The following is a 27,881-nucleotide window of genomic DNA, read 5'->3' on the forward strand; positions in this document are numbered from 1 at the left end:
ACTACAATCGTCGCTCCACTCAAGTCCCAATACAATCGTCGCTCCACTCAGTCCAAATACAATCGCCCATCCACTCAGTCCAAATACAATCGTCGCTCCACTCATCCAAATACAATCGTCCTCCCACTCAGTCCAATACAATCGTCGCTCCACTCAGTCCAAATACAATCGTCGCTCCGCTCAGTCCAAATACAATCGTCGCTCCACTCAGTCCAAATACAATCGTCGCTCCCTCAATCCAAATACAATCGTCGCTCCACTCAGTCCAATACAATCGTCACTCCACTCAGTCCAAATACAATCGTCGCTCCACTCAGTCCAAATACAATCGTCTCTCCACTCAGTCCAAATACAATCAGTCGCTCCACTCAGTCCAAATACAATCGTCACTCCACTCAGTCCAAATACAATCAATGCTCCACTCAGTCCAAACACAATTGTTGCTCCGCTCAGTCCAAATACAATCGTCGCCCAACTCAGTCCAAATACAATCGTCGCTCCACTCAGTCCAAATACAATCGTCGCTCCACTCAGTCCAAATACAATCGTCGCTCCACTCAGTCCAAATACAATCGTCGCTCCACTCAGTCCAAATACAATCGTCGCTCCACTCAGTCCAAATACAATCGTCGCTCCACTCAATCCAAATACAATCGTCGCTCCACTCAGTCCAAATACAATCGTCGCTCCACTCAGTCCAAATACAATCGTCGCTCCACTCAGTCCAAATACAATCGTCGCTCCACTCAGTCCAAATACAATCGTCGCTCCACTCAGTCCAAATACAATCGTCGCTCCACTCAGTCCAAATACAATCGTCGCTCCACTCAGTCCAAATACAATCGTCGCTCCACTCAGTCCAAATACAATCGTCGCTCCACTCAGTCCAAATACAATCGTCGCTCCACTCAATCCAAATACAATCGTCGCTCCACTCAGTCCAAATACAATCGTCGCTCCACTCAATCCAAATACAATCGTCGCTCCACTCAGTCCAAATACAATCGTCGCTCCACTCAGTCCAAATACAATCGTCGCTCCACTCAGTCCAAATACAATCGTCGCTCCACTCAGTCCAAATACAATCGTCGCTCCACTCAGTCCAAATACAATCGTCGCTCCACTCAATCCAAATACAATCGTCGCTCCACTCAGTCCAAATACAATCGTCGCTCCACTCAGTCCAAATACAATCGTCGCTCCACTCAGTCCAAATACAATCGTCGCTCCACTCAGTCCAAATACAATCGTCGCTCCACTCAGTCCAAATACAATCGTCACTCCACTCAGTCCAAATACAATCGTCACTCCACTCAGTCCAAATACAATCGTCGCTCCGCTCAGTCCAAATACAATCGTCGCTCCACTCAGTCCAAATACAATCATCGCTCCACTCAATCCAAATACAATCGTCGCTCCACTCAGTCCAAATACAATCGTCGCTCCACTCAGTCCAAATACAATCGTCGCTCCACTCAGTCCAAATACAATTCGTCCCTCCACTCAGTCCAAATACAATTGTCGCTCCACTCAGTCCAAATACAATCATCGCTCCAGTCAGTCCAAATACAATCGTCGCTCCTCTCAATCCAAATACAATCGTCGCTCCACTCAATCCAAATACAATCGTCGCTCCACTCAGTCCAAATACAATCGTCGCTCCACTCAGTCCAAATACAATCGTCGCTCCACTCAATCCAAATACAATCGTCACTCCACTCAGTCCAAATACAATCGTCGCTCCATTAAATTCAAATACAATCGTCGCTCCGCTCAGTCCAAATACAAGCGTCGCTCGACTCAGTGAAAATAAAATCATCGCTCCCCTCAATCCAAATTCAATCATCGCTCCACTCAGTCCAAATACAATCGTCACTCCACTCATTCCAAATACAATCATCGCTCCACTCAGTCCAAATACAATCGTCCCTCCACTCAGTCCAAATACAATCGTCACTCCACTCAGTCCAAATACAATCGTCACTCCACTCAGTGCAAATAAAATCGTCGCTCCACTCAATCCAATACAATCGTCGCTCCACTCAGTCCAAATACAATCGTCGCTCCACTCAGTCCAAATACAATCGTCACTCCACTCAGTCCAAATACAATCGTCGCTCCACTCAGTCCAAATACAATCGTCGCTCCACTCAGTCCAAATACAATCGTCACTCCACTCAGTCCAAATACAATCGTCGCTCCACTCAAGTCCAAATACAATCGTCGCTCCACTCAGTCCAAATACAATCGTCATCCACTCAGTCCAAATACAATCGTCGCTCCACTCAATCCAAATACAATCGTCGCTCCACTCAGTCCAAATACAATCGTCGCTCCACTCAGTCCAAATACAATCGTCGCTCCACTCAGTCCAAATACAATCATCGCTCCACTCAATCCAAATACAATCGTCGCTCCACTCAGTCCAAATACAATCGTCGCTCCACTCAGTCCAAATACAATCGTCGCTCCACTCAAGTCCAAATACAATCGTCGCTCCACTCAGTCCAAATACAATCGCCGCTCCACTCAATCCAAATACAATCATCGCTCCACTCAGTCCAAATACAATCGTCGCTCCACTCAGTCCAAATACAATCGTCGCTCCCCTCAGTCCAAATACAATCGTCGCTCCACTCAGTCCAAATACAATCGTCGCTCCACTCAGTCCAAATACAATCGTCGCTCCACTCAGTCCAAATACAATTATCGCTCCACTCAGTCCAAATACAATCTCCACTCCACTCAGTCCAAATACAATCGTCGCTCCACTCAGTCCAAATACAATCGTCGCTCCACTCAGTCCAAATACAATCGTCGCTCCACTCAGTCCAAATACAATCGTCGCTCCACTCAGTCCAATACAATCGTCGCTCCACTCAGTCCAAATACAATCGTCGCTCCACTCAATCCAAATACAATCGTCGCTCCACTCAGTCCAAATACAATCGTCGCTCCACTCAATCCAAATACAATCGTCGCTCCACTCAGTCCAAATACAATCGCCCATCCCCTCAGTCCAAATACAATCGCGCTCCACTCAGTCCAAATACAATCGTCGCTCCACTCAGTCCAAATACAATCGTCGCTCCACTCAGTCCAAATACAATCGTCGCTCCACTCAATCCAAATACAATCGTCGCTCCACTCAGTCCAAATACAATCGTCGCTCCACTCAGTCCAAATACAATCGTCCGCTCCACTCAGTCCAAATACAATCGTCGCTCCACTCAGTCCAAATACAATCGTCGCTCCACTCAGTCCAAATACAATCATCACTCCACTAAGTCCAAATACAATCGTCGCTCCACTCAATCCAAATACAATCGTCGCTCCACTCAGTCCAAATACAATCGTCGCTCCACTCAGTCCAAATACAATCGTCGCTCCACTCAGTCCAAATACAATCGTCGCTCCACTCAATCCAAATACAATCGTCGCTCCACTCAGTCCAAATACAATCGTCGCTCCACTCAAACGAAAGACAATCGTCGCTCCACTCAGTCCAAATACAATCGTCGCTCCACTCAGTCCAAATACAATCGTCACTCCACTCAGTCCAAATACAATCGTCGCTCCGGTCAGTCCAAATACAATCGTCGCTCCACTCAATCCAAATACAATCGTCACTCCACTCAGTCCAAATACAATCGTCACTCCACTCAATCCAAATACAATCGTCGCTCCACTCAGTCCAAATACAATCGTCACTCCACTCAGTCCAAATACAATCGTCGCCCCACTCAGTCCAAATACAATCATCGCTCCACTGAATCCAAATACAATCACCGCTCCACTCAATCCAAATAAAATCGTCGCTCCACTCAGTCCAAATACAATCGTCGCTCCCCTCAATCCAAATACAATCGTCGCTCCACTCAGTCCAAATACAATCGTCGCTCCACTCAGTCCAAATACAATCGTCGCCCCACTCAGTCCAAATACAATCATCGCTCCACTGAATCCAAATACAATCATCGCTCCACTCAATCCAAATACAATCGTCGCTCCACTCAGTCCAAATACAATCGTCGCTCCACTCAGTCCAAATACAATCGTCGCTCCACTCAATCCAAATACAATCGTCACTCCACTCAGTCCAAATACAATCGTCGCTCCACTCAATCCAAATACAATCGTCGCTCCACTCAATCCAAATACAATCGTCACTCCACTCAGTCCAAATACAATCGTCGCTCCACTCAGTCCAAATACAATCGTCGCTCCCCTCAGTCCAAATACAATCTCCGCTCCACTCAGTCCAAATACAATCATCGCTCCACTCAGTCCAAATACAATCGTCGCTCCACTCAATCCAAATACAATTATCGCTCCACTCAGTCCAAATACAATCTCCACTCCACTCAGTCCAAATACAATCGTCGCTCCACTCAGTCCAAATACAATCGTCGCTCCACTCAGTCCAAATACAATCGTCGCTCCACTCAGTCCAAATACAATCGTCGCTCCACTCAGTCCAAATACAATCGTCGCTCCACTCAGTCCAAATACAATCGTCGATCCACTCAGTCCAAATACAATCGTCGCTCCACTCAGCCCAAATACAATCGTCGATCCACTCAGTCCAAATACAATCGTAGCTCCGCTCAGTCCAAATACAATCGTCGCTCCACTCAGTCCAAATACAATCGTCACTCCACTCAATCCAAATACAATCGTAGCTCCACTCAGTCCAAATACAATCGTCGTTCCACTCAATCCAAATACAATCGTCGCTCCAGTCAGTCCAAATACAATCGCCCATCCCCTCAGTCCAAATACAATCATCACTCCACTCAGTCCAAATACAATCATCACTCCACTCAGTCCAAATACAATCGTCGCTCCACTCAGTCCAAATACAATCGTCGCTCCACTCAGTCCAAATACAATCGTCGCTCCACTCAGTCCAAATACAATCGTCGCTCCACTCAGTCCAAATACAATAGTCGCTCCACTCAGTCCAAATACAATCGTCGCTCCACTCAGTCCAAATACAAACGTCGCTCCACTCAGTCCAAATACAATCGTCGCTCCACTCAGTCCAAATACAATCGTCGCTCCACTCAGTCCAAATACAATCGTCGCTCCACTCAGTCCAAATACAATCGTCGCTCCACTCAGTCCAAATACAATCGTCGCTCCACTCAGTCCAAATACAATCGTCGCTCCACTCAGTCCAAATACAATCGTCGCTCCACTCAGTCCAAATACAATCAGTCGCTCCACTCAGTCCAAATACAATCGTCGCTCCACTCAATCCAAATACAATCGTCGCTCCACTCAGTCCAAATACAATCGTCGCTCCACTCAGTCCAAATACAATCGTCGCTCCACTCAGTCCAAATACAATCGTCGCTCCACTCAATCCAAATACAATCGTCGCTCCACTCAGTCCAAATACAATCGTCGCTCCACTCAAGTCCAAATACAATCGTCGCTCCACTCAGTCCAAATACAATCGTCGCTCCACTCAGTCCAAATACAATCGTCGCTCCACTCAATCCAAATACAATCGTCGCTCCACTCAGTCCAAATACAATCGTCACTCCACTCAATCCAAATACAATCGTCGCTCCACTCAGTCCAAATACAATCGTCGCTCCACTCAGTCCAAATACAATCGTCGCTCCACTCAGTCCAAATACAATCGTCGCTCCACTCAGTCCAAATACAATCGTCGCTCCACTCAATCCAAATACAATCGTCGCTCCACTCAGTCCAAATACAATCATCGCTCCACTCAGTCCAAATACAATCGTCGCTCCACTCAGTCCAAATACAATCGTCACTCCACTCAGTCCAAATACAATCGTCGCTCCACTCAGTCCAAATACAATCGTCGCTCCACTCAGTCCAAATACAATCGTCGCTCCACTCAGTCCAAATACAATCGTCGCTCCACTCAGTCCAAATACAATCGTCGCTCCACTCAATCCAAATACAATCGTCGCTCCACTCAGTCCAAATACAATCGTCACTCCACTCAATCCAAATACAATCGTCGCTCCACTCAATCCAAATACAATCGTCGCTCCACTCAGTCCAAATACAATCGTCGCTCCACTCAAGTCCAAATACAATCGTCGCTCCACTCAGTCCAAATACAATCATCGCCTCCACTCAGTCCAAATACAATCGTCGCTCCACTCAGTCCAAATACAATCGTCGCTCCACTCAGTCCAAATACAATCGTCGCTCCACTCAGTCCAAATACAATCGTCGCTCCACTCAGTCCAAATACAATCGTCGCTCCACTCAATCCAAATACAATCGTCGCTCCACTCAGTCCAAATACAATCGTCGCTCCACTCAGTCCAAATACAATCGTCGCTCCACTCAGTCCAAATACAATCGTCGCTCCACTCAAGTCCAAATACAATCGTCGCTCCACTCAAGTCCAAATACAATCGTCGCTCCACTCAGTCCAAATACAATCGTCGCTCCACTAAGTCCAAATACAATCGTCGCTCCACTCAGTCCAAATACAATCGTCGCTCCACTCAGTCCAAATACAATCGTCGCTCCACTCAGTCCAAATACAATCGTCGCTCCACTCAGTCCAAATACAATCGTCGCTCCACTCAGTCCAAATACAATCGTCGCTCCACTCAATCCAAATACAATCGTCGCTCCACTCAGTCCAAATACAATCGTCGCTCCACTCAATCCAAATACAATCGTCGCTCCACTCAGTCCAAATACAATCGTCGCTCCACTCAGTCCAAATACAATCGTCGCTCCACTCAGTCCAAATACAATCGTCGCTCCACTCAGTCCAAATACAATCGTCGCTCCACTCAGTCCAAATACAATCGTCGCTCCACTCAGTCCAAATACAATCATCGCTCCACTCAATCCAAATACAATCGTCGCTCCACTCAGTCCAAATACAATCGTCGCTCCACTCAGTCCAAATACAATCGTCGCTCCACTCAGTCCAAATACAATCGTCGCTCCACTCAGTCCAAATACAATCGTCGCTCCACTCAATCCAAATACAATCGTCGCTCCACTCAGTCCAAATACAATCGTCGCTCCACTCAAGTCCAAATACAATCGTCGCTCCACTCAGTCCCAATACAATCGTCGCTCCACTCAGTCCAAATACAATCGTCGCTCCACTCAGTCCAAATACAATCGTCGCTCCACTCAGTCCAAATACAATCGTCACTCCACTCAGTCCAAATACAATCTTCGCTCCAATCAATCCAAATACAATCGTCGCTCCACTCAATCCAAATACAATCGTCGCTCCACTCAATCCAAATACAATCGTCGCTCCACTCAGTCCAAATACAATCGCCCATCCCCTCAGTCCAAATACAATCGTCGCTCCACTCAGTCCAAATACAATCGCCCATCCCCTCAGTCCAAATACAATCGTCGCTCCACTCCAGTCCAAATACAATCGTCGCTCCACTCAATCCAAATACAATCGTCGCTCCACTCAGTCCAAATACAACGTCGCTCCCACTCAGTCCAAATACAATCGTGCGTTCCAGCATTTTCCTTTCATTTCATATTCCAGTATCCACAATAATTAGCTTAAATTTAATTGTCACTCCACTCAATCCAAATACAATCATCACTCCACTCAATCCAAATACAATCGCCACTCCACTCAGTCCAAATACAAACGCCGCTCCGCTCAGTCCAAATACAATCGTCGCTCCGCTCAGTCCAAATACAATCTTCGCTCCACTCAGTCCAAAGTCAATCGTCGGTCCACTCAGTACAAATATAATCGTTGCCCAACTCAGTCCAAATACAATCGTTGCTCCACTCAGTCCAAATACAATCGTCGCTCCACTCAGTCCAAATACAATCGTCACTCCACTCAAACGAAATACAATTGTCACTCCACTCAATCCAAATACAATCGTCACTCCAGTCGATCCAAATGCAATCGACGCTCCACTCAGTCCAAATACAATCTTCACTCCACTAAATTCATATACAATCGTCACTCCACTCAGTCCAAATACAATCATCGCTCCGCTCAGTCCAAATACAATCGTCACTCCCCTCAGTCCAAATACAATCGTCGCTCCACTCAGTCCAAATACAATCGTCGCTCCACTCAAACGAAATACAATCGTCGCTCCACTCAGTCCAAATACAATCTTCACTCCATTAAATTCATATACAATCGTCACTCCACTCAGTCCAAACACAATCTTCGCTCCACTCAGTCCAAATACAATCGTCACTCCACTCAGTCCATATACAATCGTCGCTCCTCTCAGTCCAAATACAATCTTCGCTCCACTCAGTCCAAATACAAGCTTCGCTCCACTAAATTCAACTACAATCTTTGCTCCACTCAATCCAAATACAATCGTCGCCCCACTCAGTCCAAATACAATCGTCGCTCCACTCAGTCCAAATACATTCGTCGCTCCACTCAGTCCAAAAACAATCGTCGCTCCGCTCAGTCCAAATACAATCGTCCCTCCGCTCAGTCCAAATACATTCGTCCCTCCACTCAGTCCAAATACAATCGTCACTCCACTCAATCCAAATACAATTGTTACTCCAGTCAATCCAAATGCAATCTTCGCCCAACTCAGTCCAAATACAATCGTCACTCCGCTCAGTCAAAATACAATCGTCACTCCACTCAGTCCAAATACAATCGTCACTCCACTCAGCCCAAATACAATCGTCACTCCACTCAATCCAAATACAATCGTCACTCCACTCAGTCCAAATACAATCGTCGCTCCACTCAGTCCAAATACAATCGTCACTCCGCTCAGTCCAAATACAATTGTCACTCCACTCAGTCCAAATACAATCGTCACCCAACTCAGTCCAAATACAATCGTCACTCCACTCAGTCCAAATACAATCATCATTGGTTTGACGGAGCTTTGACAAAGAGTCATCAGACTCGAAACGTTAGCTCTTTTCTCTCCCTACATATACTGGGAGACTTCCTGAGATTTTCCAGCATTTTCCTTTCATTTCAGATTCCAACATCCGCAGTAATTTGCTTAAATTTAATTGTCACTCCACTCAGTCCAAATACAATCATCGCTCCACTCAGTCCAATATACAATCGTCGCTCCACTCAATCCCAAATAACAATCGTCGCTCCACTCAGTCCAAATACAATCGTCGCTCCACTCAATCCAAATACAATCGTCGCTCCCTCAAGTCCAAATACAATCGTCGCTCCAATCAATCCAAAACAATAGTCGCTCCCTCAGTCCAAATACAATCGCCCAACTCAGTCCAAATACAATCGTCGCTCCACTCAATCCAAATACAATCGTCACTCCACTCAGTCCAAATACAATCGTCGCTCCACTCAGTCCAAATACAATCGTCGCTCCACTCAGTCCAAATACAATCGTCCCTCCCCTCAGTCCAAATACAATCGTCGCTCCACTCAGTCCAATACAATCGGCGACTCCACTCAGTCCAAATACAATGTCGCTCCACTCAAGTCAAATACAATCGTCGCTCCACTCAAGTCCAAATACAATCGTCGCTCCACTCAGTCCAAATAACAATCGTCGCTCCACTCAGTCCAAATACAATCGTCGCTCCACTCATTCCAAATACAATCGTTCGCCCACTCAGTCCAAATACAATCGTCGCTCACTCAGTCCAAATACAATCGTCGCTCCACTCAGTCCAAATACAATCGTCGCTCCACTAAATACAATCGTCGCTCCACTCAGTCCAAATACAATCGTCGCTCCACTCAATCCAAATACAATCGTCGCTCCACTCAGTCCAAATACAATCGTCGCTCCACTCAGTCCAAATACAATCGTCGCCCAACTCAGTCCAAATACAATCGTCGCTCCACTCAATCCAAATACAATCGTCGCTCCACTCAGTCCAAATACAATCGTCGCTCCACTCAATCCAAATACAATCGCCCATCCACTCAGTCCAAATACAATCGTCGCTCCACTCAGTCCAAATACAATCGTCGCTCCACTCAGTCCAAATACAATCGTCGCTCCACTCAGTCCAAATACAATCGTCGCTCCACTCAGTCCAAATACAATCGTCGCTCCACTCAGTCCAAATACAATCGTCGCTCCACTCAAGTCCAAATACAATCGTCGCTCCACTCAGTCCAAATACAATCGTCGCTCCACTCAGTCCAAATACAATCGTCGCTCCACTCAGTCCAAATACAATCGTCGCTCCACTCAATCCAAATACAATCGTCGCTCCACTCAGTCCAAATACAATCGTCGCTCCACTCAGTCCAAATACAATCGTCGCTCCACTCAGTCCAAATACAATCGTCGCTCCACTCAGTCCAAATACAATCGTCGCTCCACTCAGTCCAAATACAATCGTCGCTCCACTCAGTCCAAATACAATCGTCGCTCCACTCAGTCCAAATACAATCGTCGCTCCACTCAGTCCAAATACAATCGTCGCTCCCCTCAATCCAAATACAATCGTCGCTCCACTCAGTCCAAATACAATCGTCGCTCCACTCAATCCAAATACAATCGTCACTCCAGTCGATCCAAATACAATCGTCGCTCCACTCAGTCCAAATACAATCTTCGCTCCACTAAATTCATATACAATCGTCGCTCCACTCAGTCCAAATACAATCGTCGCTCCACTCAGTCCAAATTCAAATCGTCGCTCCACTCAGTCCAAATACAATCATCGCTCCACTCAGTCCAAATACAATCGTCGCTCCACTCAGTCCAAATACAATCGTCACTCCACTCAGTCCAAATACAATCATCGCTCCACTCAGTCCAAATACAATCGTCACTCCAGCTCAGTCCAAATACGAATCGTCGCTCCACTCAGTCCAAATACAATCGTCGCTCCACTCAGTCCAAATACAATCGCCGCTCCACTCAGTCCAAATACAATCGTCACTCCACTCAGTCCAAATACAATCGTCGCTCCACTCAGTCCAAATACAATCGCCGCTCCACTCAGTCCAAATACAATCGTCACCCACTCAATCCAAATACAATCGTCGCTCCACTCAGTCCAAATACAATCGTCGCTCCACTCAGTCCAAATACAATCGTCGCTCCACTCAGTCCAAATACAATCGTCGCTCCACTCAATCCAAATACAATCGTCGCTCCACTCAGTCCAAATACAATCGTCGCTCCACTCAGTCCAAATACAATCGTCGCTCCACTCAGTCCAAATACAATCGTCGCTCCACTCAGTCCAAATACAATCGTCGCTCCACTCAGTCCAAATACAATCGTCGCTTCCACTCAGTCCAAATACAATCGTCGCTCCACTCAGTCCAAATACAATCGTCGCTCCACTCAATCCAAATACAATCGTCGCTCCACTCAGTCCAAATACAATCGTCGCTCCACTCAGTCCAAATACAATCGCCCATCCCCTCAGTCCAAATACAATCGTCGCTCCACTCAGTCCAAATACAATCGTCGCTCCACTCAGTCCAAATACAATCGTCGCTCCACTCAGTCCAAATACAATCGTCGCTCCACTCAGTCCAAATACAATCGTCGCTCCACTCAGTCCAAATACAATCGTCGCTCCACTCAGTCCAAATACAATCGTCCCTCCGCTCAGTCCAAATACAATCGTCACTCCACTCAGTCCAAATACATTCGTCCCTCCACTCAGTCCAAATACAATCGTCACTCCACTCAATCCAAATACAATTGTTACTCCAGTCAATCCAAATACAATCTTCGCCCAACTCAGTCCAAATACAATCGTCACTCCGCTCAGTCAAAATACAATCGTCACTCCACTCAGTCCAAATACAATCGTCACTCCACTCAGCCCAAATACAATCGTCACTCCACTCAATCCAAATACAATCGTCACTCCACTCAGTCCAAATACAATCGTCACTCCGCTCAGCCCAAATACAATCGTCACTCCACTCAGTCCAAATACAATCATCATTGGTTTGACGGAGCTTTGACAAAGAGTCATCAGACTCGAAACGTTAGCTCTTTTCTCTCCCTACATATACTGGGAGACTTCCTGAGATTTTCCAGCATTTTCCTTTCATTTCTCATTCCAACATCCGCAGTAATTTGCTTAAATGTAATTGTCGCTCCACTCAATCGAAATTCAATCGTCGCCCAACTCAATTCAAATACAATCGTCGCTCCACTCTGTCCAAATACAATCGTCGCTCCACTCAGTCCAAATACAATCGTCACTCCACTCAAACGAAATACAATCGTCACTCCACTCAGTCCAAATACAATCGTCACTCCACTCAGTCCAAATACAATCGTCACTCCACTCAATCCAAATACAATTGTCACTCCACTCAGTCCAAATACAATCGTCACCCAACTCAGTCCAAATACAATCGTCACTCCACTCAGTCCAAATACAATCATCATTGGTTTGACGGAGCTTTGACAAAGAGTCATCAGACTCAAAACGTTAGCTCTTTTCTCTCACTACATATACTGGGAGACTTCCTGAGATTTTCCAGCATTTCCTTTCATTTCAGATTCCAACATCTGCAGTAATTTGCTTAAATGTAATTGTCGCTCCACTGAATCGAAATTCAATCATCGCCCAACTCAATTCTAATACAATCGTCGCTCCACTCAGTCCAATTACAATCGTCGCTCCACTCAGTCCAAATACAATCGTTGCTCCACTCAAACGATATACAATCGTCGCTCCACTCAGTCCAAATACAATCTTCACTCCATTAAATTCATATACAATCTTCGCTTCACCAAGCCCAAAGACAATCTTCGCTCCACTCAGTCCAAATACATTCATCGCTCAACTCAGTCCAAATACAATCGTCACTCCACTCAGTCCAAATACAATCGTCACTCTACTCAGTCCAAATACAATCAACACTCCACTCAATCCAAATACAATCGTCACTCCACTCAGTCCAAATACAATCGTCACTCCACTCAGTCCAAATTCAATCGTCGCTCCACTCAGTCCAAATACAATCGTCGCTCCCCTCAGTCCAAATACAATCGTCCCTCGACTCAGTCCAAATACAATCGTCGCTCCACTCAATCCAAATACAATCGTCACTCCACTCAGTCCAAATACAATCGTCGACTTCCACTCAGTCCAAATACAATATCGCTCCACTCAGTCCAACTACAATCGTCAGCTCCACTCAGTCCAAATACAATCTCGCTCCACTCAATCCAAATACAATCGTCACTCCACTCAGTCACAATACAATCATCACTCCACTCAATCCAAATACAATCGTCGCTCCACTCAGTCCAAATACAATCGTCGCTCCACTCAGTCCAAATACAATCGTCGCTCCACTCAGTCCAAATACAATCGTCGTTCCACTCAGTCCAAATACAATCGCCGTTCCACTCCATCCAAATACAATCATCGCTCCACTCAGTCCAAATACAATCGTCACTCCACTCAGTCCAAATACAATCGTCGCTCCACTCAGTCCAAATACAACTTCGTTCCACTCAGTCCAAATACAATCGTCACTCCGCTCAGTCCAAATACAATCTTCGTTCCACTCAATCCAAATACAATCGCCGCTCCTCTCAATCCAAGTACAATCGTCACTCTGCTCAGTCCAAATACAATCGCCGCTCCTCTCAATCCAAATACAATCGTCACTCCACTCAGTCCAAATACAATCATCATTGGTTTGACGGAGCTTTGACAAAGAATCATCAGACTCGAAACGTTATCTCTTTTCTCTCCCAACAGATGCTGCCAGACTTCCTGAGATTTTCCAGCATTGTCCTTTCATTTCAGATTCCAGCATCCGCAGTAATTTGCTTAAATACAATTGTCGCTCCACTCAATCCAAATTCAATCGTCACTCCACTCAATCCAAATTCAATCGTCGCTCCGCTCAGTCCAAATACAATCGTCGCTCCACTCAGTCCAAATACAATCGTCACTCCACTCAGTCCAAATACAATCGTCACTCCACTCAGCCCAAATACAATCGTCACTCCACTCAGTCCAAATACAATCGTCATTCCACTCAATCCAAATACAATCGTCACCCAACTCAGTCCAAATACAATCGTCGCTCCACTCAGTCCAAATACAATCGTCACTCCACTCATTCCAAATACAATCATCGCTCCACTCAGTCCAAATACAATCGTCACTCCACTCATTCCAAATACAATCGTCACTCCACTCAGTCCAAATACAATCGTCACTCCACTCAGTCCAAATACAATCGTCCCTCCACTCAGTCCAAATACAATCGTTGCTCCACTCAGTCCAAATACAATCGTCACTCCACTCAGTCCAAATGCAATCATCATTGGTTTGACGGAGCTTTGACAAAGAGTCATCAGACTCGAAACGTTATCTCTTTTCTCTCCCAACAGATGCTGCCAGACTTCCTGAGATTTTCTAGCATTGTCCTTTCATTTCAGATTCCAGCATCTGCAGTAATTTGCTTAAATACTATTGTCGCTCCACTCAATCCAAATTCAATCGTCACTCCACTCAGTCCAAATACAATCGTCGCTCCACTCAGTCCAAATTCAATCGTCACTCCACTCAATCCAAATACAATCGTCGCTCCACTCAGTCCAAATTCAATCGTCCCTCCACTCAAATCAAATACAATCATAACAACACTCAATTCAAATGCAACAGCCACAAACACAACTTGGGAAAGAACATTTAACATACTCACTCGCTTATTAAATGTCGCATAGAAAGCAATATAGGGTTGGAACTCCTCTGCCGCCTCTTGAAATGCTTTGAAATCTATGAAATGGGATAGAAATCAGAGTTCATATTGAATTCTGGTTGGACCACATTTGAAGTATTGTGCAAATTTCTGGAGGTGAGAGTTTATTGAGTGGAAGGGAAGTTTTGGAAGGTGCAGTTGGAGGGGAGGGTGTGGCAGGTGAGGGGATTCGTTGGGGAGTAGTGGGATGTTTTTGGAGGCAGGATCTGTAGTGTGGTTATTGGAGGAAAGATTGGAAGGTAAGTGATTGGAGGAATTCGAGGTTTGGGGGAGATTATTGGCAGGAAAGGGATTAGATGGGCAAGGATCGGAGGGGAATGGGTTGGACTGGACAGCATTGGAGTGGTCAGGATTGGAGGGGAGGGAAGTGGAGGGGATTAGAGTGGAGAGGACTGGAAGGGACGGGATTGGAGGGGATAGGATTGGAGTGGTGCGGATTGGAGGGCACGGGTTTGGAGTGGAGGGGATTGGAGTAAAAGGGATTGGACAGGATGGGATTGGAGTGTAGCGGATTGGAGGGCATGGGTTTGGAGTGGAGGGGATTGGAGTGAATGGGATTGGACAGGACGGGATTGGAGTGTAGCGGATTGGAGGGCATGGGTTTGGAGTGGAGGGGATTGGATTGAATGGGATTGGACAGGATGGGATTGGAGTGTAGCGGATTGGAGGGCATGGGTTTGGAGTGGAGGGGATTGGAGTGAATGGGATTGGACAGGATGGGATTGGAGGGGATAGGATTAGAGTGTAGCGGATTGGAGGGCATGGGTTTGGAGTGGAGGGGATTGGAGTGGAGCGGATTGGAGGGCATGGGTTTGGAGTGGAGGGGATTGGAGTGGAGCGGATTGGAGGGCATGGGTTTGGAGTGGAGGGGATTGGAGTGAAGCAGATTGGAGGGAACTTGTTTGGAGTGGAGGGGATTGGAGTGAAGCAGATTGGAGGGCACGGGTTTGGAGTGGAGGAGATTGGAGTGAAGCAGATTGGAGGGCACAGGTTTGGAGTGGAGGGAATAGGAGTGAAGCAGATTTGAGGGCAAGGTTTTGGAGGGGAGGGGATTGGAGTGGAGCAGATTGGAGGGCATGGGTTTAGAGTGGAGGGAATTGGAGTGGAGCAGATTGGAGGGCATGGGTTTGGAGTGGAGGGAATTGGAGTGGAGCAGATTGGAGGGCATGGGTTTGGAGTGGAGGGGATTGGAGTGAATGGGATTGGACAGGATGGGATTGGAGGGGATAGGATTAGAGTGTAGCGGATTGGAGGGCATGGGTTTGGAGTGGAGGGGATTGGAGTGAAGCCTATTGGAGGGAACTCGTTTGGAGTGGAGGGGATTGGAGTGAAGCAGATTGGAGGGCACGGGTTTGGAGTGGAGGGGATTGGAGTGAAGCAGATTGGAGGGCACAGGTTTGGAGTGGAGGGAATAGGAGTGAAGCAGATTTGAGGGCAAGGTTTTGGAGGGGAGGGGATTGGAGTGGAGCAGATTGGAGGGCATGGGTTTAGAGTGGAGGGAATTGGAGTGGAGCAGATTGGAGGGCATGGGTTTGGAGTGGAGGGAATTGGAGTGGAGCAGATTGGAGGGCATGGGTTTGGAGTGGAGGGGATTGGAGTGGAGGGGATTGGAGTGGAGCGGATTGGAGGGCACAGGTTTGGAGTGGAGGGAATTGGAGTGGAGTAGATTGGAGGGCACAGGTTTGGAGTGGAGGGAATTGGAGTGAAGCAGATTGGAGGGCACAGGTTTGGAGTGGAGGGGATTGGAGTAAAGCAGATTGGAGGGCACAGGTTTGGAGTGGAGGGGATTGGAGTGGAGTAGATTGGAGGGCACAGGTTTGGAGTGGAGGGGATTGGAGTGGAGCAGGTTGGAGGGCACAGGTTTGGAGTGGAGGGGATTGGAGTGGAGAGGATTGGAGTGAAGCAGATTGGAGGGCACAGGTTTGGAGTGGAGGGAATTGGAGTGGAGCAGATTTTAGGGCATGGGTTTGGAGTGGAGGGGATTGGAGTGGAGGGGATTGGAGGGCATGGGTTTGGAGTGGAGATGATTGGAGTGGAGGGGATTGGAGGGCACGGGTTTGGAGTGGAGGGGATTGGAGTGGAGCAGATTGGAGGGCACGGGTTTGGAGTGGAGAGGATTGGAGTGGAGCAGATTGGAGGGCACAGGTTGGGAGTGGAGGGGATTGGAAGGCATGGCTTTGGAGTGGAGGGGGTTGGAGTGGAGTAGATTGGAGGGCACGGGTTTGGAGTGGAGGGGATTGGAAGGCATGGGATTGGTGGGGGGATTGAAGGGGCAGGGATTGGAGGGGGAGTTAAAGGAAGTGGGGCTTTGAGGGAAGGTGATGTGGAGGAGAGTCAGTACTCTCTGGAGAGGAGACCAGTTAATGTGGACGGGATGGTTTCTGAAGGTGGCCCTTACGTTCAGAGTCTTCGCTCTTGAAATATCCGACCAGTTTGGGTTCATCATCGTCATCCTCGAAGACCTCAATCTCCCCCTCATCGTCTATCATCTCAACTGGATCTTCTAGCAACTGGAGATAAGTGACAGAGATGGATGGGAGTGTGTGCAGAGTGACAATGAGTAGACAGTGCAGACAGTGGCCAGTCAGCCTATCTAGCCCATGCTGGTCTTTCGGTTCCACATGATTTCTTCCCACCTGTCCCACCTCAACCCATCACCATATCCTTACATTCCTCTCTCCCTCATGTGTTTATCAAGCTTCCCCCTCAAATTCAACAATACAATTCACCTCAAACCACTCCCTGTGGGGACAAGTTCCACATTCCTTCCACTCTCTGGGTAATGAGATTTCCACTAAATTCCCCATTGGAATCATCATTGACAATCTCATATTAAATGTCAAATATCACTCCAACGTCACCACAGTAGAACAATATTTGCTCCATTCACCCCATTGAAACTCCAGACACAATCTTAAAGTCCGTATTAGGGTCACACCACAGTCCCTTCTCTATTCATGAAGAGAGCCGCAGTTGGTTCAAACTACCCAGTTAGATATAACCTCTCAGTTCTGATTTCAACCTTGAACACACTTTTCTGCCCCTTCTCCAGAGCATCCAAGTTCTTTACTGTACAACAGAGACCAGGGCCGGGATTCTCCCCTACCCGGCGGGGCGGGGGGTCCCGGCGTGTTGGAGTGGCGTGAACCACTCCGGCGTTGGGCTGGCCCAAAGGTGCGGAAGTCTCCGCAACTTTAGGGGCCAAGCCCTCACATTGAGGGGAGTGGCTCCCACTCCGCCGGCTGGCGTGAACAGCCTTTGGCGCCACGCCAGCCGGGGCCGAAAGGACCTCGCCGGCCGGGGTAAGGTAGGGGTAAGGCGGGCAGCACGGTAGCATGGTGGTTAGCATCAATGCTTCACAGCTCCAGGGTCCCAGGTTCGATTCCCGGCTGGGTCACTGTCTGTGTGGAGTCTGCACGTCCTCCCCGTGTGTGCGTGGGTTTCCTCCGGGTGATCCGGTTTCCTCCCACAGTCCAGAGATGTGCGGGTTAGGTGGATTGGCCAGGCTAAATTGCCCTTAGTGTCCTAAAAAATAAGGTTAATGGGGGTTGTTGGGTTACGGGTATAGGGTGGATACGTGGGTTTGAGTAGGGTGATTATTGCTCGGCACAACATTGAGGGCCGAAGGGCCTGTTCTATGCTGTACCGTTTCATAAAAAAAAAGTCTGCACATGCGCCGGAGCGTCAGCGGCTGCTGACGTCATACCAGTTCATGCGCAGGGGAGGGGGTCTCTTCCACCTCCACCTTGGTGAAGACCATGGCGAAGGCGGAAGGAAAAAGAGTGCCCCCACGGCACAGGCCCGCCTGCTGATCGGTGGGTCACGATCGCGGGCCAGGCCACCGTGGGGGCACCCCCCCCGGGGTCAGATCGCCCCGCGCCCCCCCCTTCCCCCAGGACCCCGGCGCCCGCCCGCGCTGCCTGTTCCCGCCGGTAAGATAGGTGGTTTAATCCACGCCGGCGGAAGAGGGTTGACATCAACGCGACTTCGGCCCATCGCGGGCTGGGGAATTGCCGCGGGAGCCCACCGACCACTGTGGGGGGCCCGCCGACCAGCGCGGTGTGATTCCCGCCCCCGCCAAATCTCTGGTGGCGGATAATTGGGGACACGGCGGGGGCAGGATTGATGCTGGCCCCCGGTGATTCTCCGACCTTGCGGGGGGCCGGAGAATCCCACCCCAGAACGGTGCACAGTGCTCTCAGTGTGGTCTAACCGAGGGATATGGAGACCAGAACTGTGCACATTGCTCCCAGTGTGGTCTAACCGAGGGATATGGAGACCAGAACTGTGCACAGTGCTCTCAGTGTGGTCTAACCAAGGGATATGGAGACCAGAACTGTGCACAGTGCTCTCAGTGTGGTCTAACCGAGGGATATGGAGACCAGAACTGTGCACAGTGCTCTCAGTGTGGTCTAACCAAGGGATATGGAGACCAGAACTGTGCACAGTGCTCTCAGTGTGGTCTAACCGAGGGATATGGAGACCAGAACTGTGCACAGTGCTCCCAGTGTGGTCTAACGGAGGGATATGGAGACCAGAACTGTGCACAGTGCTCTCAGTGTGGTCTAACCGAGGGATATGGAGACCAGAATTGAGCACAGTGCTCCCAGTGTGATCTAACCGAGGGATATGGAGACCAGAACTGTGCACAGTGCTCCCAGTGTGATCTAACCAAGGGATATGGAGACCAGAACTGTGCACAGTGCTCCCAGTGTGATCTAACCGAGGGATATGGAGACCAGAACTGAGCACAGTGCTCCCAGTGTGATCTAACCGAGGGATATGGAGACCAGCACTGTGCCCAGTGCTCTAGGTGTGGTCTAACCGAGGGATATGGAGACCAGAACTGTGCACAGTGCTCCCAGTATGGTCTAACCAAGGGATATGGAGACCAGAACTGTGCACAGTGCTCCCAGTGTGGTCTAACCGAGGGATATGGAGACCAGAACTGTGCACAGTGCTCCCAGTGTGGTCTAACCGAGGGATATGGAGACCAGAACTGTGCACAGTGCTCCCGGTGTGGTCTAACCGAGGGATATGGAGACCAGAACTGTGCACAGTGCTCCCAGTGTGGTCTAACCGAGGGATATGGAGACCAGAACTGTGCACAGTGCTCCGTGTGGTCTAACCGAGGGATATGGAGACCAGAACTGTGCACAGTGCTCCCAGTGCGGTCTAACTGAGGGTTATGGAGACCAGAACTGTGCACAGTGCTCCCAGTGTGGTCTAACCGAGGGATATGGAGACCAGAACTGTGCACAGTGCTCCCAGTGTGGTCTAACCGAGGGATATGGAGACCAGAACTGTGCACAGTGCTCCTTGTGTTAGGAAAACAAAGGTAGTTCTAAAGGATCCATATTTGTGTCAGAAATAAGTTATTGTTTTAAATGGATTCAAGTTAATATTTCTGAAGCATAAGAGCTAAAGTTAGATTCATCTGGAAAAACGTCTTTTGATGTGGGGGTTTGATTAATTTCAACCATGTTTCTGTTAGAGACAGCTAAGGTGTTAAGAATAAATAAAATACTTCAGCATGTCCAAAGATGTGCGGGTAAGGTGGATTGGCCATGCTAAATTGCCCGTAAGGTTAATGGGGGGATTGTTGGGTTACGGGTATACGGGTTACGTGGGTTTAAGTAGGATGATCATTGTCCGGCACAACATCGAGGGCCGAAGGGCCTGTTCTGTGCTGTACTGTTCTATGTTCTATATGGTTCAGAAGGAAAGCAAACAAAGTGTTCCGAGTTAAAAAGACAACTGCAGTAACTGGGTTTAAAGTGAAGCAGCATCCTTCAAAGGCCTAACAAGCACCTGATGCTATTTCCATACAGTCTGGGATTAAAAGTGAGCAATTTGCACAGCAGTCAAGACAAAAGAATCCGAAAGGGATTGAGGTGAAATCCTGGACTGGATTCGCTGATATTTGTGGAGTGGAAACTTTGTTTAAAAGTGTCATTTGGAAAAGTTGTTCGGGATGGCATTAGAAAGAGGAAAGATTTGAAAGCGTGTTTTTGGGAGTTGAGTTTGGAAACTCTCATAGAAACATAGAAGATAGGAGCAGGTGGAGGCCATTCAGCCCTTCGAGCCTGCTCTGCTATTCACTATGATCATGGCTGATCATCCAAATCAATAGCCTAAACCCGCTTTCCCCCCCATATCCTTTATCCCCCTTGCCCGAACTGCTTCTTGAAAGCACACAGGGCCGCAGGCTCCGATCCTGGGACTGACACCAGGAAGCATTAGTGAAGATCTACGAAAGCAAAACTATCGCTGCACCTGGACTGATTCAGTGACCGTTAGCTCCGATCGCAACCCCGTCCCATGGAGTAGCCCGGGGGCCATCGGGCCCCCTGAGGGAGGAGGAGGTTATGGGGCCCGTGCCGGTGTCTCCAGCAGGGGAGGTGCCGGAACACCACTGCGCCTTGGCCCCCCCCCCCTCACCCCGCCCCGGCGCGTCTGCTGGGCAGCGGGCAGACGGAGTGGCATCACACCATCTGGCCCATCCAGGCTCGGCCGCCCCAGAGGATGGCTGCCAATGGGGTCCCAGATCACAGGGCAGGAACCCCACAGGGGTCCCAGATCACAGGGCAGGAACCCCACAGGGGTCCCAGATCACAGGGCAGGAACCCCACAGCAGGGGTCCCAGATCACAGGGTAGGAACCCCACAGGGGTCCCAGATCACAGGGCAGGAACCCCACAGGGGTCCCAGATCACAGGGCAGGAACCCCACAGCAGGGGTCCCAGATCACAGGGTAGGAACCCCACAGGGGTCCCAGATCACAGGGCAGGAACCCCACAGGGGTCCCAGATCACAGGGCAGGAACCCCACAGGGGTCCCAGATCACAGGGCGTGAACCGCAGCAGGGGTCCCAGATCACAGGGCGGGAACCCCACAGGGGTCCCAGATCACAGGGCGGGAACCCCACAGGGGTCCCAGATCACAGGGCGGGAACCCCACAGGGGTCCCAGATCACAGGGCGGGAACCCCACAGGGGTCCCAGATCACAGGGCGGGAACCCCACAGGGGTCCCAGATCACAGGGCGGGAACCCCACAGGGGTCCCAGATCACAGGGTGGGAACCCCACAGGGGTCCCAGATCACAGGGTGGGAACCTCACAGGGGTCCCAGATCACAGGGCAGGAACCGCAGCAGGGGTCCCAGATCACAGGGTGGGAACCCCACAGGGGTCCCAGATCACAGGGCAGGAACCCCACAGGGGTCCCAGATCACAGGGCAGGAACCCCACAGGGGTCCCAGATCACAGGGCAGGAACCCCACAGGGGTCCCAGATCACAGGGCAGGAACCCCACAGGGGTCCCAGATCACAGGGCGGGAACCGCAGCAGGGATCCCAGATCACAGGGCAGGAACCCCACAGGGGTCCCAGATCACAGGGCGGGAACCGCAGCAGGGGTCCCAGATCACAGGGCGGGAACCCCACAGGGGTCCCAGATCACAGGGCAGGAACCCCACAGGGGTCCCAGATCACAGGGCGGGAACAGCAGCAGGGATCCCAGATCACAGGGCAGGAACCGCAGCAGGGGTCCCAGATCACAGGGCGGGAACCCCACAGGGGTCCCAGATCACAGGGCGGGAACCGCAGCAGGGGTCCCAGATCACAGGGCGGGAACCCCACAGGGGTCCCAGATCACAGGGCGGGAACCCCACAGGGGTCCCAGATCACAGGGCAGGAACCGCAGCAGGGGTCCCAGATCACAGGGCAGGAACCCCACAGGGGTCCCAGATCACAGGGTGGATCTGGAGATGGGGGAGGTGCGGGACCAGCGCCCGCTTTGGCGTCTGGACGTGGGGCTGTTGGCTGATGAGGAGGTGTGTAGGAGGGTCTGGGGATGTATCGAGAGGTACCTCGAGGCCAACGATACTGGGGAGGTCCGGGTGGGGATGGTGTGGGAGGCTCTGAAGGCAGTGATTAGGGGGAGCTGATCTCCATCCAATCCCATAGCGAGAGGGGGGAGAGGAGGGAGAGGGAGAGACTGGTGGAGGAGCTGTTGAGTGTGGATAGGAGGTACGCGTAGGCCCCGGAGAAGGGATTGCTGGGGGAGCGGCGTAGCTTGAAGGCCAAGTTTGATTTATTGACCACAAGAAAGGCGGAGACACAGTGGAGGAAGGCGCAGGGAGCGGCCTACGAATATGGACAGAAGGCGAGCAGGATGCTGGCGCATCAGCTTCGCAAGCGGGACGCGGCTAGGGAGATTGGTGGAGTGAAGGATAGGGGTGGGAATGTGGTGCGGCAGCGGGCAGAGGTTAATGGGGTCTTTAGGGACTTTTATAGGGAACTGTACCAGTCGGAGCCGCCGGTGGTGGGAGGGGGAATGGAGAGCTTTTTGGACAGGCTGAGATTTCCAAGGGTGCAGGAGGAGCAGGTGGGGGGACTGGGGGCGTCGATCGAGTTGGAGGAGCTGGTTAGAGGGATTGGCCACATGCAGTCGGGGAAGGCGCCGGGACCGGATGGGTTCCCGGTTGAATTTTATAAGAAATACGCGGACCTGTTGGGCCCCCTGTTGGTTCAGACCGTTAACGAGGCATGGGAGGGGGGAGTTTTGCCCCCGACTATGTCACGGGCGCTGATTTCCCTGATCCTGAAGCGAGATAAGGACCCCTTGCAGTGCGGATCATACAGGCCGATTTCACTGCTGAATGTAGACGCCAAGTTGCTGGCGAAGATCTTGGCCACTAGAATAGAGGACTGTGTGCCGGGGGTGATACATGAAGATCAGACGGGTTTTGTGAAGGGGAGGCAGTTGAACACTAACGTGCGAAGGCTGCTAAATGTGATAATGATGCCGGCGGCAGAAGGAGAGGCAGAGATTGTGGTGGCATTGGATGCGGAGAAGGCCTTTGACAGGGTTGAGTGGGGGTATTTGTGGGAGGTGTTGGAGAGGTTTGGGGTGGGGTTTATTAAATGGATGAGGTTGCTGTACGAGGCCCCGATGGCGAGTGTAGCGACAAATGGGAGGAGGTCCGAGTACTTCAGGCTCCACCGTGGGACGAGGCAGGGGTGCCCCCTGTCCCCCTTGCTTTTTGCATTGGCAATTGAGCCTCTTGCCATGGCTCTCAGGGAGTCGAGGAGGTGGAGGGGTCTGGTGCGAGGGGGGGAGGAGCACCAAGTGTCGCTGTATGCGGATGACTTGCTGTTGTATGTAGCAGACCCGGTGGGGGGAATGCCGGAGGTGATGGAGATTCTTGCTGAGTTTGGGAGTTTCTCGAGCTATAAATTGAACCTGGGCAAGAGTTTGTCGTACACCCGGGGGATCAGGAGGAGGGGATTGGTAGGCTCCCGCTAAAGAGGGCAGTGAGGAGTTTTAGGTACCTGGGGGTTCAGGTGGCTAGGAGCTGGGGGACTCTGCACAAGCTCAATTTTACTAGGTTGGTGGAGCAGATGGAGGAGGGGTTTAAAAGGTGGAACATGCTGCCGTTGTCGTTGGCGGGTAGAGTACAGTCCGTTAAAAAGACGGTGCTCCCGAGGTTTTTGTTTTTGTTTCAGTGCCTCCCCATTTTCATTCCGAGGGCCTTTTTTAGGAGGGTGAACAGCAGCATTCTGGGATTTGTTTGGGCGCACGGGACTCCGAGGGTGAGGAGGGTCCTTTTGGAGTGGGGCAGGGATAGAGGGGGGCTGGCGCTGCCCAACCTCTCTGGGTACTATTGGGCGGCTAACGTCTCGATGGTACGTAAGTGGGTAATGGATGGGGAGGGGGCAGCATGGAAACGGATGGAGATGGCGTCCTGTGGAGGCACAAGCCTGAAGGCGCTGGTAACGGCGCCGCTGCCGCTCCCTCCAACGGGGTACACTACGGGCCCGGTGGTGGCGGCTACCCTCAAAATTTGGGGGCAGTGGAGGCGACACAGGGGGGAAGTGGGGGGCTCGGTGGAGGCCCCGCTGCGGGGGAACCACCGGTTTGGCGGGAACATGGATGGCGGGTTCCTGGGGTGGCACAGGGCAGGCATTAGGAAGTTGGGAGACCTGTTCATTGACGGGAGGTTCGCGAGCCTTGGTGAACTGGAGGAGAAGTTTGAGCTCCCCCCGGGGAATATGTTCAGGTACCTTCAGGTCAAGGCGTTTGCTAGGCGGCAGGTGGGGGGATTCCCTTTGCTGCCCCCGCGGGGGGTAAGGGATAGGGTGCTTTCGGGGGTGTGGGTCGGGGATGGGAAGGTGTCTGACATCTACCAGGTGATGCAGGAGGTGGGGGAGGCGTCGGTAGAGGAGCTGAAGGCTAAGTGGGAGGTGGAGCTGGGGGAGCAGATTGAGGAGGGGACATGGGCAGACGCCCTGGAGAGGGTGAACTCCTCTTTTTCATGTGTGAGGCTTAGCCTCATCCAGTTCAAGGTACTGCACAGGGCTCATATGTCCGGGACGAGGATGAGCAGGTTTTTTGGGGGTGAGGACAGGTGCATTAGGTGTTCGGGGAGCCCAGAGAACCATGCCCATATGTTTTGTGCATGCCCGGCACTGGGGGAATTCTGGCAGGGGGTGGCGAGGACGGTGTCGAGGGTGGTAGGGTCAAGGGGGGTATTGTTTAAGTTAATTTGCTTATTGTTAATTTATTTTGTTGTTTATTGGGTTTGGAGGGGGTGGGGGGGTTCGTTACACGCGTTGTTACGGGTGCCAGGGGGTGTTTATTATTGTTATTATTATTATTGTTTTGTTGCTATATTTCTTTTTTTTTATTCCAATAAAAATTATTTTAAAAATAAATAAAGTGAAGCAGCTGACCTTTACCATCGCCATTGATACCGGTACTCCCATATCAAGGCAGCAGAGACAGCAAGGCCCCCACGATGCGGAGCGGGTGCAGGCTGTAAAACAGCTCCAGGGCCTGAGTCTGGATGAGGGCGGCCATTTTGCGCGCTTTTCCCGGGCTCCTGCGCATGCGCGCAACGACCGAGGGGACGGCGAGGCCGAAGACAGAACTGCGCAGGTGCGCACATCGTTCGACCGCGTGAGCGGTGGCGTACAGAGCATCCTGACATCGGCACCACGATGTGCAACAACTGTGTCTCCGCCCACTTAAAGCGACAATGTCCCGGGAAATCTCGACGCTGTCTCCAGTGTGGCAAGCTTGGCCACTACATAGCCCTGTGCAGATCTGCTCAACTGCCCAACACACAGCGATCCCAGCCACAGCGCAGGAGCGTCCGGTCAGTACAGCAACCTGTTGCAGACTCCGACCCCGACATGGTTCCAGATCCCGACACCGAGGATATTACATCCCCATTCCAGGTGGGCATCATCACCAAGCATACGATGCTTTCCTCAAAAAAGGCCAAGCCCCTCTCAGTGATGAGCATTGATCTGGACGATGAGTGGTGTGCCATCCTGACAGTCAACAAATCTCGTATACGCTTCAGGCTGGACACTGGCGCTTCAGCCAACCTCATTTCGCAGTCTGACCTGGATAACATCCACGTCAAGCCGACCATCCTTCCATCGGCCTGCCAGCTTCTCCACTACAATGGCAATGCCATTTCTGCCAGTGGCTCATGCCAGCTTGCGGTATCGCACCGTTATTTAAGAGCCATCCTGCGCTTCGAAATTGTAGATTCCAACAACGCCTCCTTGCTCGGTGCTCGGTGCTCAGGCCTGCGAAATCCTGAATCTTGTACAGCGGGTTCACTCCATGTCGCCCGCTGAGGCATCAACCTCGCCAGATGCCGACTTCCAGACACAATTGAAGGACATCATTGCAAGATACCACGGTGTCTTCGAGGGCATGGGCGCACTCCCATACACGTACAAAATTATTTTGAAACCGAATGCCAAGCCTGTGGTTCATGCACCTCGTCGGGTGCCAGCGCCCCTTAAGGACCGCCTCAAACAATAGCTGCAGGACCTCGAGGACCAGGGCGTCGTTTCTAAGGTCACGGAACCCACGGACTGGGTCAGCTTCATAGTTTGTGTCAAAAGCCCATCAGGGGAACTGCGCATTTGTATCAACCCCAAATATCTGAACCGTAACATCATGAGGGAACGCTACCCTATCCCAAAGCGCGAAGAGCTCGCCAGCGAAATGGCTCGCGCCACATTTTTCACTAAATTGGATGCCTCCAAGGGGTTTTGGCAGATACAACTCGACACATCCAGTCGGAAGCTCTGCACTTTATACACCCCGTTTGGCCGGTATTGTTACAATCTGATGCCCTTTGGTATCATCTCTGCCTCGGAGGTGTTCCACCGAATCATGGAGCAAATGATGGAGGGCATCGAGGGGGTGCAGGTGAACGTCAATGACATCATTGTCCGGTCCACGACTCCGCAGGACCACATCAATCGCCTCAAGCGGGTGTTCCACAGGATCTCCGAGCATGGCCTCCGACTCAACAGAGCCAAATGCTCGTTCGGTCAACCAGAATTCGTCGCCCACCACAGAGACTGAACTTATAGACTGAATGTTTCATTGCCTTGTGCTTCGTTTAATCGCCTGTACATATTGTTTTCGATAACTTGTTATGTGCCCTCTATCTGCACTAGACACCTTCCCATAGAACATAGAACATAGAACATAGAACGATACAGCGCAGTACAGGCCCTTCGGCCCTCGATGTTGCACCGACATGGAAAAAAACTAAAGGCCATCTAACCTACACTATGCCCTTATCATCCATATGCTTATCCAATAAACTTTTAAATGCCCTCAATGTTGGCGAGTTCACTACTGTTGCAGGTAGGGCATTCCACGGCCTCACCACTCTTTGAGTAAAAAACCCACCTCTGACATCTGTCCTATATCTATTACCTCTCAATTTAAGGCTATGTCCCCTCGTGCTAGCCACCTCCATCCGCGGGAGAAGGCTCTCGCTGCCCACCCTATCTAACCCTCTGATCATTTTGTATGCCTCTATTAAGTCACCTCTTAACCTTCTTCTCTCTAACGAAAACAACCTCAAGTCCATCAGCCTTTCCTCATAAGATTTTCCCTCCATACCAGGCAACATCCTGGTAAATCTACTCTGCACCCGTTCCAAAGCTTCCACGTCCTTCCTATAATGAGGCGACCAGAACGGTACGCAATACTCCAAATGCGGCCGTACTAGAGTTTTGTACAACTGCAACATGACCTCATGGCTCCGGAACTCAATCCCTCTACCAATAAAGGCCAACACACCATAGGCCTTCTTCACAACCCTATCAACCTGGGTGGCAACTTTCAGGGATCTATGTACATGGACACC

At 50.3% G+C, this 27,881-nt stretch overlaps 1 protein-coding gene across 1 annotated transcript in view; it reads right to left on the reverse strand.

The window, feature by feature from the left end:
* Positions 1-27,881, reverse strand: part of LOC119967975 (calsequestrin-1-like) — a 122,904-nt gene that overhangs the window by 55,749 nt on the left and 39,274 nt on the right. The window contains exons 4-5 of the mRNA XM_038801077.1: positions 17,091-17,202; positions 14,636-14,709 (exon numbers count right to left, since the gene is read on the reverse strand). Of these exons, the coding sequence (XP_038657005.1) occupies positions 14,636-14,709; positions 17,091-17,202 (186 nt within the window). The remainder of the gene's footprint in view (positions 1-14,635; positions 14,710-17,090; positions 17,203-27,881) is intronic.

The sequence above is a fragment of the Scyliorhinus canicula genome, chromosome 6, assembly GCF_902713615.1.
Source record: "Scyliorhinus canicula chromosome 6, sScyCan1.1, whole genome shotgun sequence".
NCBI classification, from domain to species: domain Eukaryota; kingdom Metazoa; phylum Chordata; class Chondrichthyes; order Carcharhiniformes; family Scyliorhinidae; genus Scyliorhinus; species Scyliorhinus canicula.